The following is a 20996-nucleotide window of genomic DNA, read 5'->3' as shown; positions in this document are numbered from 1 at the left end:
GACATAAACACTGAGGGGTTGTTGTGTCCATGGTGTTTGCACCCGGTTTTATAATAGCTGTGAAAGTTTTTTAGACTCATTTGTGTGGGTAATTAATGTGATCAGCTGTGATATCCTATAAAAAATTGAGATATTTGAGAGTGGATTGCCAGAGGCTTTAACCATTAAGTCTGATGCATTGGTTCCCTTCACACACAGAGATAATTGGCTGTGTTTGCTGATTGGTCTCAAACTCACCGCCTCTCGTCTCCCCGCAGGGCATGGTGGGCGGAGTCACAGGCATCATCACCAAACCGGTGGAGGGTAAGTTTCCTCACGACACACTGAGCTGGAGGGTCTGCTCAACTGACCTGCTGATGGGTGAGCGCGAAGCGTGCTAGATATGAGCACACAACCTAGATATGACCATGCGAAGCGTGCAATATTTCTAGTAGACTCTATAGTTTACTCTATAGAGTTGACTGAGTGAGTGCAGGGTGTTTGTGATGGTGATGAGTTGACTGATTGAGTGCAGGGTGTTTGTGATGGCTTGACTGATTGAGTGCAGGGTGTTTGTGATGGTGATGAGTTGACTGGGTGAGTGCAGGGTGTTTGTGATGGTGATGAGTTGACTGAGTGCAGGGTGTTTGTGATGGTGATGAGTTGACTGGGTGAGTGCAGGGTGTTTGTGAAGGTGATGAGTTGACTGGGTGAGTGCAGGGTGTTTGTGATGGTGATGAGTTGACTGGGTGAGTGCAGGGTGTTTGTGATGGTGATGAGTTGACTGAGTGCAGGGTGTTTGTGATGGTGATGAGTTGACTGAGTGGAGGGTGTTTGTGATGGTGATGAGTTGACTGGGTGAGTGCAGGGTGTTTGTGATGGTGATGAGTTGACTGGGTGAGTGCAGGGTGTTTGTGATGGTGATGAGTTGACTGAGTGCAGGGTGTTTGTGATGGTGATGAATTGACTGGGTGAGTGCAGGGTGTTTGTGAAGGTGATGAGTTGACTGGGTGAGTGCAGGGTGTTTGTGATGGTGATGAGTTGACTGGGTGAGTGCAGGGTGTTTGTGATGGTGATGAGTTGACTGAGTGCAGGGTGTTTGTGATGGTGATGAGTTGACTGAGTGGAGGGTGTTTGTGATGGTGATGAGTTGACTGGGTGAGTGCAGGGTGTTTGTGATGGTGATGAGTTGACTGAGTGAGTGCAGGGTGTTTGTGAAGGTGATGGCTTGACTGATTGAGTGCAGGGTGTTTGTGATGGTGATGACTTGACTGAGTGAGTGCAGGGTGTTTGTGATGGTGATGAGTTGACTGGGTGAGTGCAGGGTGTTTGTGATGGTGATGACTTGACTGAGTGAGTGCAGGGTGTTTGTGATGGTGATGAGTTGACTGGGTGAGTGCAGGGTGTTTGTGATGGTGATGACTTGACTGATTGAGTGCTGTGTGGCTGCAGGGGCGAAGAAGGAAGGAGCGCCGGCTTCTTTAAGGGCATCGGGAAGGGTCTGGTGGGGGTGGTGGCCCGGCCTACTGGCGGCATCGTGGACATGGCCAGCTCCACCTTCCAGGGCATCCAGAGGTACGAAACAAGCACTCCTTAAGACTTCCTTTACTTCAGTTAATGTGTCATTTTAATTTATGTGTTTTGGTGTGAATACCGTATTTCCTCTAATATTGGCCCCTGACCTTTTATTTACCTCAACTTCAACTACCGGTACTGTTTTTTTAGAAGCAGGCTTATATTAGAGACAGACATCGGGAGAGACCATAGAACATTCCACTCGGACCAAAACTTATTATTATATTTTCTTTAAATCCGCAATTCATTTACGTTTTGGTCTGAGTGAAATGTTATGTGGTCTCTCATGTTCCTAAATATATCTGTACCGTTTGGTTTGAACAAGTAAAAAAAAATTATAAGCATTTTACGAAATGTCTAAGGGAAAATAAATGGCGGATGAAAATCTCTGGTACAGTGCTGAAGCAGGAAGTAGGCGGTCACTTTGCCTCTCTATATCATCGTGTCCTGCGCTCACGTACACAAGCATTATGCATGAGTGTTGCAGCAGGGGGTACGGTAGTCCGTACACAGTTGTTATCGTACGTTGGCTTGATAAATGAGGGCTCAGGAGTTTACTGTATTCACCGTTGTTTTTTTCCTTTGTTTTTTACCCGCCTGTGTTTGGGGCCGGCCAGTATCAGTGACCAGGCTTTTAATTGACTATTAGAGGAAATATGGTATTTAAATATTTTTGCACAGTGTTTTGTGTGAATTTCTTTAAATCCATCTTCTTTAACATAGCAATGCGGTGCTTATTCTGTTTGTTGTATTTTGTGTTGAACATGTCATGTAGTGTAATGTGCTAACCATGTTGTCTCCTCTGTTCTGATTCTTGTGCGCTGTCTAATTTTGACATTCTGCTTGTGTTTTTTTGTCTCATAAGTTAATGCCTGGGACTTTTCTGTTTGTTTGTTGTTGTTTTTGTTGTTGTGTGAGTATTTGAAGGAATGTCCACTCATTCATAGCTACTGCTATTAAAGCAGCGCTCCTTAATCACTAAACACACAGAGCTGCTGTGCCAGCAGGAAAATCCACAGCTTCTCAGTTCAGTATCAAAATAAAAGCCCTAAAGATTGAGGAGATCAGCTTTAAAATGCATTTCATATTGAGGTTAAACTAGGGCTGCACCATAAGCAAAAAAATAAAACGTATTGCAATTATATTGACAGGTATTGTGATTGGATATGAATCAAGATTTTAGTGGGAATGCAATTTTTTTGCATTTTCACTGAAAAAAAAAATATATATATAAATGATGATGTGGTTTTTACTGAGGTCTGTACCCAACAAGCATGTCCCCTTGCCTCTGGAGAATATGATTTGTAGGCCAGGGTATCAGTGGCATGTCCAGGCCATTTTGACTGGGGTGGCCCAGGTGGGGTACAGACTCAAGCACGGGTGGCACTGAGTGCGGCATTTAGGAAGGATGTAGACAGGTTTTCCCTCGCCAAAATGTAGCCTAAATCTGGGGCGATATTTACCCCCCTTGCCAACAAGCTAGAATGACATGCTTGGTAGTAATGGACGCTTTAGGTCTTCTAGTTTAATATGATACCAGTATCTTTACTGTAGCTTTAAAATTGGGCCTGCCGCACAGCCTCTAGCCTCAGGAGTTTGGGGTGGCACCTGGGGTGGCCAATTAGATTTCAGGGGTGGCCAGTGCCACTCCCTAGAAACGCTCCTCCAGGGTATCTCTGTAGCACCACAATGCTTCATTTAATGGTATGTTGTGACACCCTACCTTTATGAAATGGCAGCTGCTCCTGCGATTTGGTTATCGATTCGATTAATTGTGCAGCCCTCGTTTACCTGTATGTCAGATTGAGGAGAGCAGCTTTAAACTGTATGTCAGACTGCAGTTTTGCTAGGAAGCGTGCTGGCATGAGGTGTTTTTCCCCCGCAGGTCGCAGACAAGACAGGTAAGTGTCTGCATTGTGTAGAACCTGAAGGACTTCCATCCATCGTGTGTTTCCATACTGAACCACTACTGTGCTCAGTGAGCGGCCAGAGAGAAGTGACTGGATTAACACTCCACCTTCACACACACCTCTCCTCTCCATCACTCTAATGCTGCGAGTAACCCCGCCCTCACACACACCTGTCCATCACTCTAACGCTGCCAGTAACCCCGCCCTCACACACACCTGTCCATCACTCTTAACGCTGCCAGTAACCCCGCCCTCACACACACCTCTCCATCACTCTTAACGCTGACAGTAACCCCGCCCCCCTGAGTAACCCCCGCCCCCCTTGCCATGCTGCAGCATTGTGAGTTGAACAGACCCGACCTGAGGAAAGAGCCGACAGTACCGCTCCTTCACTACAGACACAGCGTGCGTTCAGACGCCTTCTGCACATTAGCATGTTTGAGTTCGCTCCTTCTCATCGTTTCCAGCATGTTGAGAGGATCAGCGCTCTCCTCTGCCAAAGTGATGCATCTGACATTTTTACAAGCTCTCTGTGTTTGAAACGGAATTGTATCGAATTTCGGACACTTGCGTAATTTCCAGTCTTTACCAACATTGTTATACAGAGTTCCCAACTGAAAGATAATTTACATAAGTTCTTACACATTTATTAATAATAATAACAATAACAATAGTAATAATAAGAATTGATTGGATTTATATAGTGCCTTTCTAGACACTCAAAATGCTTCACATATCAGAGGGAGGGATGGGAGGGAACTCAAGTCATCCAGCACCAATGTGTAACACCCACCCTGGGTCTCAAATTTCATAAGTATCTATAGCCTACACATTTAAGAATATCAAACACTAACTTATGAACTTAGTCACGGACAACATCCCACATTGGGCGACAGTGGAGATATTCGGTATTGGCTGGTAAATTTATGGAAAAATAAGAGCTTTGAGTACATAGCCTGCTCTTCTTAAAAGTATCTGTAACATTGTAAAGATAGAGGAAGGGTTGATTAATATTGAGTATATGAATACACAACACAGTGGAAAATAAGTGCCCGGAATTGGATATGAATTTTGAATCTCATAATAAATGTGCTATCATCCAATTGTAGAGACTGGAAGAAAATCAAGGTCAAAGCGATATTAAACTTTACAATAGATAGATGGAGGATTGTTAATTTCTGACACACTTAAGTGAAAACTGTACACTGTAAAATATATTTGGTATATGATTGTGTTTTGTTTTGGTCATATGCTATCTGGAATTGGATGCCGTGCATCGTCCAATAAACAATAAGCATGAGTAATGGCAAAACAACCATGGAAGATGAGCTTGTGCTACCATTTCAATGATCATCACGACATGAATGTAAAAAAAAAACAAGGCAATGGGGGCTAGCTGTGTGTTTATGATTTCAGCAATAAGGTAGTTTTTAAGAACTTGTAAACACTGAACAGTGTCTGCAAGCTAGGCTAATGCTAGCTAAATGCTAGCAAAGTTATACCTCAAACGCATCTCAGTTGTTTGCAGTGCGCTTTGCTTTGTAAACATGTGCAAAAGGTGTCGTCTGAACGCACCCACACCCGTATATACTTCCTAAACATTTCAAATTTATGAATCATGTAGACTCTAATGAAAAGAAAAGCTTTGTCTTAAAGTCACATAGAACACCAAACATTCATCCAAGCCCTGCCTCCTCTCTCCTCGTCTGTTCTCTCCTCAGAGATTGGCTGACTGACTGAATGAGCGCATGGCACGGCCATGCTGAGTTTGGAGTGCTTCTTCTACCACAACTTGTTGACCAATCAGAAAATATCTAAATAGTAACACACTTTTTGTCCACCAGTCATAGTGTCAAGTTCATTCCAAAGTTCACCAGCAACTTCACAACAACCCATTCAATACAGTTAAAGTGCAGAGCTGAAGCTGAACTTATTGCTCTATAAAATACATTTAAAACCAATTTAACATCTAACAGTGATTTTGTAAAGTACCGAAGGCATGTTGAAGATGAAAAATGGCAGCTTGTGTAGAATGTGAAAAGCAATAAAGAATAGTGTCATCTGCATAGAGGTTGACATCTCAGGCTCTCGAAGACGTTGCCACAGCATTTATACACAAGGTGAACCACACTGGATTTATGGGTAATGAAGTCCTCCACCTCCCCACAAGAAGACATTTAGGTGTGAGGAGGTTTAGGTTAATTTCCTTAAAACGTTACTCTTGCCTAGTGCAGCTTTGAAGTTAGATTTTAGGCAACATTATATTGTTGAATTAATGCAGGTGTCAGTTTGATTAAAAACCCAATCAGTACCTTCAGCTGTTTGTGGAGCTAAATCAGACAGTAGGTCTGGATCATCATGTCTCTTAACCCTGAAACACCAAGACCGCCGCCCACGGCTAAAATAGATATTGTTCTAAAATCTTCTGAGCTGCTAATCATGCTTTAAAAAGTCAGGTAAAGTTCAGCAGGTAAAAGTTAATCAGCTTTTCAGTAGTATCACATATGTCACCTTTTCATGCACCCACACGCTCACCTCACGTCACCCCAAAATACCCCCCCCCCCCCCCCCCCCCCCCCCGCCATCCCCCCGCCTCCACAGTACTGGAGACCCATCCGTCATGTAATCTGCATCCTTTACTGTGACCACTCGCTGGATTCTGGATAACCTGATGAACTTACTGTTCCATGCTTTCACTGTAGAGGTAACATAAGGTGAGATGTTCCAGCAAACATTTGACTGCAACTCGCCCGTTTTGGCCTTTACATAGTTTGCTTTGTTTGAGTTTGGTCCCTCTGAGTTGGAGAATGCGGCTGCTTGTGGCACCTCGCTCAGCGCTGCCTGGTGGCTGCTTGTGGCACCTCGCTCAGCGCTGCCTGGTGGCTGCTTGTGGCACCTCGCTCAGCGCTGCCTGCACGCTCTGACAAAGCATCTTCCTTTGCAAAGAGATGTTCTGCATCGGTTGCTTCATGTTCTCTCTGAATGTCAATCCAGACCTGCTTGTCAAAAGTCCTCATGAGCTTGAGATTATAGGTAATTACTAATGCATAATTAACGCATTGTGGTCCTTAGTGTTATTGTGAGTTTCCATGGTAACTTACTGTAGATGTTTGTAACCTACAAACACCTATACAAAATCCATTGTATATAAAAAAAATATATAAATATCCACCTTGTAGTTGTATGCCTCCATCAACAAGTCAAGTTGCAGTTAACATGTCTGTCCAGATGACTAAAATATACTGTATATGTCACAGTGAAGTTGAGCTTTGAACTTAAAATGTCATAATTTCATCCTATTAGACATTTGGGTGAAATTTTGCCATAATTAGCTGAGTTATGACCAAAAAGGGTCTTTTGTGAGGTCACAGTGACCTTGACCTTTGACCACTAAATTGTAACCAGTTCATCCTTGAGTCCAAGTGGATGTTTGTGCCAAATGTGCAAAATTCCCTCAAGGTGTTCCTGAGATATCGCGTTCATGAGAATGGATGGATCCCGAAAGCAGCGTCACGCAGCTGGCAGCAGTGACGTGTGAAGGCAGAAAACAAACTGTTTTTGTCAAGCTGATTTGCTAAATTCTCCAGTCACTTTCCTTATTTAAAGGACTTTGCTCATTTCCAACCAGCTTCGTATCATTACAGTGTGGCTAGTATTATGCAGATGAACATTGTTTACCTTCTCTGCATGTTTCCTGCACCAAGAAGATCTCCATTCATCTGCCTGCAGAAACTCCGCCCCTGCCAGTTGGTATGGCTCATTAACACTCGTTAAGGCTCTCCATGTGATTCTCCAGTGGATGAACGCATACAGAAAAAAGCCTAATAACAAATCTGCAGTTCAAACAACAGCCCTCGAGCAGAACATCTGTTCACGACTGAGAATGAAGATGGAGGGAAGTTACACATTGTTCATCTACGTAAACCCACATTGTAACGATACAAAGCTGGTTGAAAATTGGCAAAGTCCTCCTTTAAGTTGCCAGCCAGATCTTTAAAGCAGAGTAGAAAACTGCCTGCTCGTAGGCTCCACCATCAAACTGAGGGCAGAGCCACTGTCATTAGGCTGACGTGTGTGTGTGCGTGCGTGTGTGTGTGTGCGTGCGTGTGTGTGTGTGTGTGTGTGTGCGTGCGTGTGTGGTCAGGGCGGCGGAGTAGACAGAGGAAGTGACCAAGCTGCGGCCGGTCAGGCTGATCAGGGAGGACGGCGTCATCAGACCGTACGACCAGACCGAGTCGCAGGGCTTCGACCTGTTCCAGGTGAGTTAACTGTAACCCTTAACGGGGGTTAACCCTTAAGGGGGCATGTCTGTAAAGGCGAGACTTGTGGGTACCCATACAACCCATTTTCATTCAGATATCTTGAGGTCAGAGGTCAAGGGACCCATTTGAAAATGGCCATGCCAGTTTTTCTTTGCAAAACTTAGCCTAACTTTAGAGCATTATTTAGCCCCCTTCCTGACAACATGTCATGACCATTGGATGCCCTGACAGGTCTTCTAGTTTCAGATGATAGAAGTATCTTCACTCTGGCTTTAAACCTGAGCTCTCTACAGCCTCTGAAACACACGAGGAGAAGATGATTTATTCAAGGGTTGTAGTGCAGCACACCATGTGTGGCACAAACTCTGTGATGTTACATCTGTGATTCCACAATGCAACTGATTAAACAACAAGTTCACTTTTATATTTATGAGTGTGAAACCACACAGTACAGCTCGAGTCTGTTTTAATGGTGCTTTTCCACCGCTGGCTCGACTCAACTCTACTCGTTTTTTGTTTTTACATACAGGTACATACATTTATTACCTGGTAGTTTTTTTGGTAACACCTCCGTCGAGGTTCTAAGCGAGCTGAGGTGAAACCAAAAGGTGAGGTGAAAACACTGCAGACTGCTGATTGGAGAGAATTGTCATCATTGCGCGACATGAGATATCCTGCACAAAAACCTGCCATTTTTAAATAGCCAGGCTACTGTAGCGGCTGCAATTCCTTTCCACTGACTACTTCTTTCTACCATAATCGTACGACTTTTACTAGTATTAAATGGCAACCCGCAAAACTACGCCGTGGTCAAATGAGCAAGGAGCTACCGAGAATCAAGAACACCATCCCTTCAATATCGTCCATTGTTGTCTGTCTGTTTCCTACTGTCAGCACTGTGCGTCTGTCTGTTTCCTGTCTGTCAGCGCTGTGTGTCTGTCTGTTTCCTACTGTCAGTGCTGTGTGTCTGTCTGTTTCCTACTGTCAGTGCTGTGCGTGTCTGTTTCCTACTGTCAGCACTGTGTGTCTGTCTGTTCCCTACTGTCAGTGCTGTGCGTGTCTGTTTCCTACTGTCAGCACTGTGTGTCTGTCTGTTCCCTACTGTCAGTGCTGTGTGTCTGTCTGTTTCCTGTCTGTCAGCGCTGCGCGTCTGTTTCCTGCTGTTAGCTCTCTGCATCTGTGTTACCTGTGTGTCAGTGCTGTGCGTGTCTGTTTCCTATCTGTCAGTGATGTGCATCTGTCTGTTTCCTGTCTGTCAGCACTGTGCATCTGTCTGTTTCCTGTCTGTCAGTGCTGTGAGTTTAGGCTCGTTTGAGATGACTGCCGCCTCGCCTGGAAAGCAGACGAGAGCAGGTGAGCACAGTCAGGCGAGGCGTCAACAAGTCGAACACCCCCGCAGCACACTCACTGCTGCTTTTCTTCTTCTACAGTTTTGTTTAACAGCGGTTTGTAAACAAATTAAAACATGCATTAGCGCCACCCACACTCACTGCTCAAATAACACAGCCCTTCAGATTCCTTATTTTTATTTTAATGTAGGCATTCCAGGTGGTATTTATGTAAAATATGGAGTGACAGCTTGGAATAGATATAAAATTGAAGTTTCTACACTTCACTGTGGGTTTGTGATGCACCTGTGTTGAACCAATGGGCGCTCAGCTTGATGCGTTTCTCGTCATCCTCTGTCATCCACAGTCGGGCGCAGTTGGTGGGGAGCAACTGCGGCGCCTCGCTCCAAATCTGCGCCCGCCTCGCTCTTGCGAGAGTCACGTGACTCACGCAGTCGGGCAGGACGGAGCAAGTCGGACAACTTTCTAACCATCATGCAACGGGGCAAGCAAGGCGCTGGTCGAATCTGCGCAGAATTTGCTCATCTCAAACGAGCCTTTTGTTTCCTGCTGTCAGCTGTGTGTCTGTCTGTTTCCTGTCTGTCAGCGCTGTGCGTCTGTCTGTTTCCTGTCTGTAAGTGCTATGCGTCTGTTTCGTGTTGTCAGCTGTGTGTCTGTCTGTCAGTGCTGTGGGTCTGTCTGTTTCCTGTCTGTCAGTGCTGTGTGTCTGTCTATTTCCTGTCTGTCAGTGCTGTGTGTCTGTCTGTTTCCTGCTGTCAGCTGTGTGTCTGTCTGTTTCCTGTCTGTCAGTGCTGTGTGTCTGTCTGTTTCCTGTCTGTCAGTGCTGTGGGTCTGTCTGTTTCCTGTCTGTCAGTGCTGTGTGTCTGTCAGTTTGCAGCCTATAATCTCTTCTCTGTTTCTCTTCCATGCAGCATGATGAGGAATAGAAGGCTTCAGTTCTAAACTGTATTTCAAATCTTTTAATGCTGTTTGTGTCCACTCTGTCTCAGACCAGTCCTGTCTCAAAATGCTACCTGCATTGATTTAATCTGTATAAACGTGTGTGTGGCAGAGTTTTGCTTTTGTAAACTAATAAATGTATCTATCAATTATTAATAATAATAATAATAATAATAACTTTATTTATAGAGCACCTTTCACAGACCGAAATCACAAAGTGCTTTACAAAGCAAAAGAAAATACAGAGAATACAAATTAGAATCGAGAATAAAAATAGAGGTCACTGAACTAGTGTTCAGGACAGTAAACAATACTGCAAAATATCCTACACAATACAAATGGACCACGTTGTTAAAGATACATCTTTCAATAAGACATCAACAATCAACAATCAACAATCAATTGATGCAGGGCAAGATCTGCATCAATCTTTGAAAGCCTCTCTAAACAGGTGAGTCTTTAGGAGGCGTTTAAAGGACTCCACAGAACCAGCCGATCTAAGGGGCGGAGGCAGGCTGTTCCACAGTTTAGGGGCCATTATTGTGTAATGCAGGTTTCTTTGCATGCCAAAGTAAATATCTTGTCATTCGATACCTCAAAGCATTTTTTTTTAAACAGCGGATAGATTTTTTTCTGTAACTTTTTTAATTAAACGTTTATTATTATTTATTTATTTTTTATTTATTTTTTACAATTATTTCTGAAGCACTCTAGGATGCTATGTTTAAAACCATTTATAATTTAGATTGTATCCAAAACTACAATGGCAGGTTGTGGAAAATATTTTACTATAAACACAGAAATGAATTAAGGTGTCTGCTGTAGAACGTAGCAATATTTTTGTAAAAGGTTTGTAGCATCACCTTTTAAACCATTGCTTTCATACTGTGTGTATATATATATATATATATATAACTATATAAATGTGATCTTCATCCTGTGAACATGATGCAGTTTGTGAATTGCATATAAACTGATAGAACTTCATGCAAATGAGGCCTTCCTGTCCCTAGCATGACATCAGGACTCACTGTAGTATTTGTGCATTACTTTAACCCATTGATACCCGATGCAGCATTTGTGTGTGTATCCCTTTAAGACTTAAAGGGATAGACACACAAATGAGGGATATACACGCAAATGCTGCATCAGGTATCAATGGGTTAACCCTTTGGTTGCCTTAAAGTCCACGGATGTAGACGTGTGTTTGTGTCCTTCAGTGTGAAGTGTGTGTTCAAACCTGATGAATAAACAGATCTTCCTTATTCATAGTTTTCACTTTGTCACTGTAACTTAGTGTTTCTCAACAGGGGCAGTACTGCCCCCTAGCACTAGCAGACGTTCAGAGAATGTCAGGCGGCGCTGGAAGCAATATTTTTGAAAGGGGGGCGTTGAGGTAACCTCGCAAGCAAGCTGGATTCCCTCGCGAGATTTGCGAGAGAATGGTAATACCGCCTCCATCTGGCAATGTCAGGTTAGCGTTGAGGTGTCCGTGGGGAGCATTTGTTTAAAGGACGGCTTTACCGTGGGGAATATGAATATATATTAAATCTCACGCCCCTAAGGTTTTCGAATCCGTTGAAATTTTTGAAATTGGAGGTTTACAGCCAGAGATATCAAGCATCTCTCACATTATTTCCATGTCGCTCTGACGCAAAGCGCGTCAGAGCGACAAGTCCAGCCTTGCGGAAGTCGAGGACCTATGAACTACAATTGTTGTGAGCCATGGTCCCGCCTCTAGAGGTCCTCCACGCCCCTTCAGAGGTCTTGAACAAAACCAAAAGGCAGCCATCTTTTTCCACCACCTAGCCTGCTGTAGCTAGGTTAGCTTTCCATAGCTCCTTGCAAAGAGACGATTTTCTCGGGAACGGAAGCACGGACAGACACGTGACTGGCGGCATTGGAAAGCTCGTCAAATTCTACATCTAGTAGTAGGTGCGTTGAAGTAACGAAATCAACGCTGAGCAATGTACCCGTTTTTACACATTTTTACATAAAATAGTTACAACATCAGATGCGCGTAACTCCTACGAAAATGCCTTAAAATGCATGATTTTTTTTTTATGAAGACATCTCCCGACATATATACTTCGGTTTAAATTTTGCAATTTGGAGGCAATTTTATTTTCGATTTTTTCTTCTTCTCTATATGTTTTATTGTCGAAGCCTTCTTCTTCTTCTTCTTCTTTGAGTTTTATGGCGGTTGGCAAACCATATATGTGCATTACCGCCACCTACTGGAGTTTGATATCAGCCAAATGCCTGAGGGGTGGGCATGGAAACGAAGGCCACGCGAGCCCAGTGCATTGTGGGAAATGTAGGATTTCGAGTCCCCGCACCCCCCCCCCCCCCCCCCACACAGAGTGGATTTCTGTTGATATCTCAGGCTGTAAACAACCAATTTAAAAAATTTAAACGGATTTGAAAACCTTAGGGGCGTGAGATTTAATATATATTCATATTCCCCACGGAAAAGCCGCCCTTTAAGGCCAGTTTACACCAAAGATTCGCAACAAGACGAGTTGAAACTTCCAACTACTACAGAAGAAATGTGGTGTGCCACATTCTAAAATCTGTATAGCATGCTGCTTTCACGGGAACGGGACATCACAGTATCAACTATAAAATGTCGCCAACATGGCGTTTATGTGTCAACTCAGGAAAATGGACGCTCACTTCCTGTTGAAAGCATTAATTTCTCCTGAGGATAATGCGGTGTCATCGCCATGGTTACAAATTTACAAGAGGGCTATTCTGCTGTCGGAATCTATTTTGAGGAGGTAGATGAAGAAGTAGGAGGAAGAGCACAACAACAAATGAGAGATAGCCTACATGAGGGTCCATCAGCAGAACTTTACAGACCAAAAATCTGCTTAAACGCATTAAAAGCAAGTTTACTCTACATCCCCCAAGGCTCGACCTTACAACCTTAGCCACCAATGGCAAGTTGTGATCAAGTTGAGCAACTTGGGAAGTGGGAAAATCAGCGGAAGCTTCACACTATGACTTGGCCAACCACCAGGGTGCAGTATAACCCTTGGTTCACACCAGGCGCTATGCAGAAGCAGCGCTTAACAGAAGCTGAGCCAAAGAGCATGGAAGGAAAGAGACGACACTCCGGCCATTTTTGGAAACAGAATGCGCCTCGCAGTGGTCAGCTGCGGTAGCGCTGGCCCCTATAATCAGCCTCTCTAAACAGTAACTCAACGGGAGTTGAACCTCGGGTCCTTTTCATTAGGTATTTGTCTTGAAAAAACTAAACAAAGAAAACGAAAAAAAATTATTCGTTTCCACAATATGGTTGTTGTTTTACATCCCTGCACTACACCACTTCAATCAAGATTTGCAGTACGCCCGGAAAAGATGTGAATCCCCAAAGTTTAGAGTGTTCTCCCGTTGAGTTACTGTTTAGAGAGGCTGATTATAGGGGCCAGCGCTACCGCAGCTGACCACTGCGAGCCTGTGCGAGGTTCTTTTGGCGCTGTCACGCTTCCAAAAATAAAAAATGGCAGAGGCTGCTGGGCGCTGATGTTGCAATGGGGCAATATGGAGCTGTCATTTCTTTCCATAAAAGTTCTTTGGCTGAGTGCCACGCTAAACCGCTCACACCAGAAGCACTCTTTTCCTCAGCGCCTCGCTCAGCTTCATGCCTGGCAGCTCAGGTGCAGTGCGCTCCACACTGGAAAAATAGAACTAGAAGAATAGAAGCTGAAACTATGGCTTCAGCGTAGCTTCGGCGTATGGTGTGAACGAGGGCTAACAGCTGTCCATGCATTTACAGGCAGATTTCAAACTAGTGTCAAATATTCAGTATTCAAGACAAAATTCTGACAATTTGCATACTTCATCTATACAACATAAGAGATGTCTGTCATTTGTTTGTACACAGATTGATTGCTCCATAAATGGAAAAAGTGATGTTTAAAGATGCTCTATTTCCATTGACTGCAATAGTATACATGAGGGCAGAATATAAAATACTGTCAGAAATTCTGGAATTTTACACACTTCATCTACCATGCTAGCAGAGTTTTGTAAAAGAAAAGAAAAGTCATGAACGTTAAAGATTTATTTAGCGAGAATTTGTAGTCACTGTTTACAGTTCAACACTTTGCTGCACTGTGGACTCAATCTTTGATGATTCAAAAGATCTGGACGGGTCGTTCTTTAGAAGACGGTCTGAAGATACTTTCCCAAAGGTTTGGTGTTAATTGAACAAAAAATGTGGGAGGAGATAGGCAGTCGTAACAAAAATACGGAACAATACGGAACAAAAGCAATCGTTCCCAGTGTGAAAACGCCCTAAATGAGGATAGAAATGAAATCATGGTAGATTGGTAGTGAGTGAGTGAGTGCGTGCGTGCACTCTGACATCCTGTGTGTGTGTGTGTGTGTGTTGTGTGTGTGTGTGTGTGCGTGTGTGCGCGCGCAGCGGTCAGAGAAGCAGCTGGAGGGCGAGGTGTTCAGAGGTCACTGTGAGTACCGCGGACACAGAAAGACCAACATCATCATCACCAACAGGTAGGAGACACTTTACGTAATGTAATATATTACTTTTAGTAACTCAGTAATATAACTTATTACCAATAGGGTTTCAGTAATATTATACCAGACCAGTTACTTTGTCAAGTAACACAAGTTACAAATTGAGTTACTTTTTTTTTTAAATGAAAGCACTGTCATTTACAGTACTAATCAAAGTGTGTGTTTTTATGTAAATAACCACTATAGATGACAATAACAAAGGAAAATAATAACATTTAGAATTTTGGACGGTTTACAAGAGGTTTGAAATTATTTTTCGGGATGGTTCCGGAGCGGCGATGTCATTCTGCAACTGCTGTTATTTTGGTGAAAGTAATGCAAAAGTAGTGTAATAAATAACCAGTTACTCTAGACAGGCAGTAATATTGTAAAGTAACTTATTACTTTCAAATGAAAGTAACTAGTAATATGTAGTATATTACATTTTGAAAGTAACTTGCCCAACACTGTTGGCAAGGTTGAGCCAGTTCTCCTTTGCCTTCACAAGCGTCTCTGATGAGCTGGTTAACCACATCCAGGCATGTCTGCACTGAGAAGCAGATACTCTGGCCGCCGTCGGGGTACTTAACTTAACTATGCTGAAGAATATTTCCCCCTCCGCCCAGAGCCATGAGATGGTTCTAAAACTGCTCAGTGGATTGTGAATTATATTCCTTCAGAATCCACATTCCCTCAGTACATCTCCACCGGTTCACCACCCTGCTCCTGTGTCAGATCACCCTCGAGATCTTCCACAGAACTATTTGATATCTCCGTCTAGGCGTCGACCCATAAACCCTTGAGTTTTGGGCTGGTTTGCTGTTGAAGTGTTGTTGTTTTTATTGTTGTCTGTCATAACTTTTTTGTTGTTATTGTTGTTGTTTTCTGTCTGTCCCACAGGAGAGTTATGTGTGTGAAGGAGATGGACTTTGTGGGACATTTCAGTAAGGAGTGGGAGTGTCTGTTTGAGAACTTCTACAGACCTCCGGCTGTGAGCGGGTCTGACCTGAAGATCTACTGCAAGGTACACACACAAACCCATACACACTGATCTGAGCTGCACATCATGTGGCCTGTCACTGTCCCAGCTGTAGATGTGAGTCGTGCTGCGTGAGCCTAAATGTTGTACAGCACAGACGCCCCTTTAGCCATTAGCTCACTGCCACAGCTTAATGTGTATCTTCAGTTAGAAAGGCAAATGTAATCATCTCACACGTGAATAGCAATCAGGTTGATGACTCACTAGCCAACTATAGCTTTAATGTTACCATGGCCATTTTCTATTCATTCATCATGTTAGTGAGTTGGCTAGCTAACTGATGTAGCTAACACACCCAGCATGTTTCACATCTGCCAAAGTGGTGATAAATATAATTCCGTAACTGGATATTACTTTCCAATCATATATGTTCATCAATGTTAGCTTAGCAGCAGATAAAACCTTAAATATTCCGTGCGTGATTTGGATGGAGCAGCGACACACTAGCCTCTGTCTGTCAGACACATGATTAAGGTAAAGGTAAAGTCCCACTGATTGTCACACACCTGAGTGTGCGAAATTTGTTCTCCGCATTTGACCCATCCCCTGGGGGAGCGGTGAGCAGCAGCAATGCTGCGCTCGGGAATCATATGGTGATCTAACCCCCCAATTCCAACCCTGTGATGCTGAGTGCCAAGCAGGGAGGCAAATGGGTCCCATTTATTATTACAATTGTCTTTTTCAGTGTTTCTATTGATTTCTGTTTGCTGTTTTATTCTGTCAGGAGCAACAGAAACTGAAAATCCCCAAGAGAGACGGACAGGAGCCAGTGAGGACCGTCCATCTGAAAGACCCCCCCGCTGCCCAGGTGTGCGTGCGGTGTTAGCGGTGTCACCATTTCAATTCTAAATCGAAAATTGATCGAAATGGGTGTTCCAATTTCGATCATCGAAATCGAAACAAGCAAAATTGCAATTCTCCCTGTGTTTTTTCTCTCTCCACCCCCGCCTACTGCGTCTGAAGAAAAACAAAACAAAACAAACAAAACAAACAACATTTTAATGAGGACACAGCGTAGATGCTACTTAACGAGATGCTAGTTAACGAGCTCAGCGCTAGCCTGCAGCTGCATGATGAAACAACAGAAGTGGGAAACCCTCCTGCTAGTGCCGTCGTCAGGGTCTTTCTTTCTGAGTTTTTTATGGCCCGAATATAATCTTTGTGTGTGTGTGTGTGTGCGTGCGTGTGTGTGTGTGTGTGTGTGTGTGTGTGTGTGTGTGTGTGTGTGTGTGTGTGTGTGTGTGTGTGTGTGTGTGTGTGTGTGTGTGTGTGTGTGTGTGTGTGTGTGTGTGTGTGTGTGTGTGTGTAGAAGCTGCAGGAGGTGATCTCGGACGCCCAGGTGGCACGGCAGCAGCACCAGATGTCGAGGCAGAAGTCTCAACGTTTCCTCAAAACCTCCAACAAGCCCTGAAGAACCAGAAGGATCGTACATATTCTATTATGTTCCATATCTTTACATTGGACCATTTTCATGGTGTGTCTCTGCCTCTTCATGTTTCTGCACTAAGATGTCAAGAGTTTTATTTGTGTTGTGACTGTTTGATTTGAAGAGATTTTCTATTTAGCTTCCTATGAAGATGACAGAGTCCTATAATCTGCTGCAGTCAGAGAACAGCGAGTCCAAACTGTTGAGTTGGTGTTTATGTTTACAGAACGTGTAACAAAGCTGTTCTCTAAAATGAAAAAAATAATTGTCAACTTTATTTTCATAAGATGTATTGGGTTGTATTTAGCTTAGTCTCGCTGGCCAGCCTCTCCTCCCTCCCATGAGAGGAGTCTGGCTGCATGGAAACATGCTGCTGGCATAAGCCCTCCCCCTGCTCTACAGCTGCTCTCCTATTGGAGTGACCATTTCAGTCGCTGCAGCTTTGTTCCACAATGGGGACCAGCGCTGCCAGACTCCTCTCACGGAAGGGAGGGGAGGCTGGCCAGCGAGACTATTAGCTAAACTTGATTTTATGGGTAAATGTCTGAAAGCAATTGAACTTTGAAGGCTTAAAATATCAAGAGTTGAATATGAAATGTAACCTGGGTAATTTTCTATAAAGTCATTTTATTAAGTCTGCTGCACCTGTGAGTCTTGGTTGTTTCAGCTGCTCTTGCTTGGTGAGCATCACTGTCAAAAAACAAGCTGCTGGAAAATATCGAGATAGATTCGTTCATTTGGAAGAAATAACTAAAGTAAATAATTTTGGCGAGATCTAAAAGCTGACAATTCTGTGTGTGTGTCTATGTGAACTATTTGATATCTCCGTCTAGGCGTCGACCCATAAACCCTTGAGTTTTGGGCTGGTTTGCTGTTGAAGTGTTGTTGTTTTTATTGTTGTCTGTCATAACTTTTTTGTTGTTATTGTTGTTGTTTTCTGTCTGTCCCACAGGAGAGTTCTGTGTGTGAAGGAGATGGACTTTGTGGGACATTTCAGTAAGGAGTGGGAGTGTCTGTTTGAGAACTTCTACAGACCTCCGGCTGTGAGCGGGTCTGACCTGAAGATCTACTGCAAGGTACACACACAAACCCATACACACTGATCTGAGCTGTGCATCATGTGCCCTGTCACTGTCCCAGCTGTAGATGTGAGTCCTGCTGCGCGAGCCTAAATGTTGTACGGCACAGACGCCCCTTTAGCCATTAGCTCACTGCCACAGCTTAATGTGTATCTTCAGTTAGAAAGGCAAATGTAATCATCTCACACGTGAATAGCAATAAGGCTGATGACTCACTAGCCAACTATAGCTTTAATGTTGCCATGGCCATTTTATATTAATTCATAATGTTAGCGAGTTGGCTAGCTAACTGATGTAGCAAACAAACCCAGCATATTTCACATCTGCCAAAGTGGTGATAAATATAATTCCATAACCGGCTATGTCTCCAATCATATATTATGTTCATCAATGTTAGCTAGCAGCAGCCAAGACCTAAAATGTTCTGTGTGTGACTCACATGGGGCAGTGACACACCAAGCCTCTGTCTGTCAGACACATCGAGTTTAACTTCTCTGTAACAATCCTGTCAGTTTGTGTTATTAGAATTGTCTTTTTCAGCGTTTCTATTGATTTCTGTTTGCTGTTTTATTCTGTCAGGAGCAACAGAAACTAAAAATCCCCAAGAGAGACGGACAGGAGCCAGTGAGGACCGTCCATCTGAAAGACCCCCCCGCTGCCCAGGTGTGTGTGCGTTAGCGGTGTCACCATTTCAATTCTAAATCGAAAATTGATCGAAATGGGAGTTCAATTTCGATCATCGAAATCGATAAAGCAAAATTGCAATTCTCCCTGTGTTTTTTTCTCTTTCTACCACCGCCTACTTGCATGCGTCTGAAGAAAAACAAAACAAAACAAACAACATTTTAATGAGGACACAGCGTCGATGCTAGTTAACGAGATGCTAGTTAACGAGCTCAGCGTTAGCCTGCAGCTGCATGATGAAACCACAGAAGTGGGAAACCCTCCTGCTAGTGCCGTCGTCAGGGTCTTTCTTTCTGAATTTTTATCATTTTTGTGTGTGTGTGTGTGTGTGTGTGTGTGTGTGTGTGTGTGTGTGTGTGTGTGTGTGTGTGTGTGTGTGTGTGTACGCGCACGCGCACGCGTGCGCGTGCGTGTGCGTGCGTGTAGAAGCTGCAGGAGGTGATCTCGGACGCCCAGGTGGCACGGCAGCAGCACCAGATGTAGAGGCAGAAGTCTCAACGTTTCCTCAAAACCTCCAACAAGCCCTGAAGAACCAGAAGGATCGTACATATTCTATTATGTTCCATATCTTTACATTGGACCATTTCCATGGTGTGTCTCTGCCTCTTCATGTTTCTGCACTAAGACGTAAATAGTTTTATTTGTGTTGACTGTTTGATTTGAAGAGATTTTCTATTTAGCTTCCTATGAAGATTACAGAGTCCTATAATCTGCTGCAGTCAGAGAACAGCGAGTCCAAACTGTTGAGTTGGTGTTTATGTTTACAGAACGTGTAACAAGGCTCTTCTCCAAAATGAAAAAAATGATTGTCAACTTTATTTTCATAAGATGTATTGGGTTGTATTTAGCTTAGTCTCGCTGGCCAGCCTCCACTCCCTCCCGTGAGAGGAGTCTGGCTGCATGGAAACATGCTTCTGGCATAAGCCCTCCCCCTGCTCTACAGCTGTTCTCCCATTGGAGCGACCATTTCAGTCGCTGCCGGGCATTTCCCCTCCCAGCTTAAGAAGCTCTGTCATTGGCTCCGACCATGTCAATCAGAACGGCTTCCCTGTGTGTCACTGAAAATGTCCCCTGCCGCAGCAATGAAAACAACAACGCTAACTAGTTAGCAAGCTACAGTAACGCCAGAAACCTACAGGCTAGCGCGTTGCTACACACTGAAAATGGCAAGTTTTGACGAAGATTTGGATTGTTGGAAGCTATTTTCCAAGGGCACTGCCGCTAAGCGCCACCCATCGCAATTCCACAATGGTGACCAGCGCTGCCAGACTCCTCTCACGGAGGGGAGGCTGGCCAGCGAGACTATTAGCTAAACTTGATTTTATGGGTAAATATCTGATAGCAATTGAACTTTGAAGGCTTAAAATATCAAGAGTTGAATATGAAATGTAACCTGGGTAATTTTCTATAAAGTCATTTTATTAAGTCTGCTGCACCTGTGAGTCTTGGTTGTTTCAGCTGCTCTTGTGCTTGATGAGCATCTCTGTCAAAAAACAAGCTGCTGGAAAATATCGAGATAGATCCGTTAATTTGGAAGAAATAACTAAAGTAAATCATTTTGGCGAGATCTAAAAGCTGACAATTCTGTGTGTGTGTCTGAGAGTGAGTGAGTGAAAGAGAGAGAAGGATTCATCACAAATACTTAAACAACATAATTCCTGCTTCAGTCACTCATTTGACTTTGCTCTTTCCATTTTGCCAAAAGACTTGAGCCGAGCGGTTTAATATACAGATGATGCTTTTTACCACAAATATTAAAGAGATGCTCAACACTTTTTCCACTTTTTTTCTGCTGAAAATCAATATATATCCTATTGGAAATGAGCTGTGTTCTTGATGACGTGATTCCTCCTCTCATATTCTCCTCCGTGTTGGCTCTGCATCATGTGATCATTTGCATCATGTGACGAGATGTGATGCATTTCCTGTTAGACTGAAACTGACTGGAAAAAAGGATGGAAAAAGCGTTTGTTTCTCCATCCGACCAGCTCAATCTTTATCCGTCCCATTCGGTTCAAACACCCCTCCTCCGAGCCAGGAAGCCACTCCCCCCACACGCAAACCCAACACCCGCCGGCCACCAGGCAGGGGCCTATACATCAGCCTGTCCTACTAGACTAGGCTGTTATATTGCTCATTAAATATTTATATTACTAGTGCAGTGCCCGTTCCCCTTTCCCCCATTCATACACTTTTTTTACATGCTTGCTGCTATATTTAAATTGTTAAG

General features: G+C 43.7%; 1 protein-coding gene across 1 annotated transcript in view; it reads left to right on the top strand.

Annotated features, from left to right (window-relative positions):
• LOC310791645 (intermembrane lipid transfer protein VPS13C-like) overlaps nt 1–17184 on the top strand; it is a gene marked incomplete at its 5' end in the record, with an annotated part of 249586 nt that extends 232402 nt beyond the window's left edge. The window contains 9 exon segments of the mRNA XM_083653298.1: nt 258–303; nt 1432–1446; nt 1449–1554; nt 7609–7618; nt 7622–7723; nt 14447–14535; nt 15439–15562; nt 16302–16385; nt 16887–17184. Coding sequence (XP_083509424.1) covers nt 258–303; nt 1432–1446; nt 1449–1554; nt 7609–7618; nt 7622–7723; nt 14447–14535; nt 15439–15562; nt 16302–16385; nt 16887–16988 — 678 coding nt within the window. The 3' untranslated portion in view covers nt 16989–17184.
• Nucleotides 17185–20996: the final 3812 nt, after the last annotated feature.

Source organism: Poromitra crassiceps (genome assembly GCF_964638095.1).
Source record: "Poromitra crassiceps genome assembly, chromosome: 16".
In the NCBI taxonomy this organism is placed as follows: domain Eukaryota; kingdom Metazoa; phylum Chordata; class Actinopteri; order Beryciformes; family Melamphaidae; genus Poromitra; species Poromitra crassiceps.
Note: the sequence above shows the minus strand (reverse complement) of the source record. Positions and strands in the feature narration are given on the sequence as shown.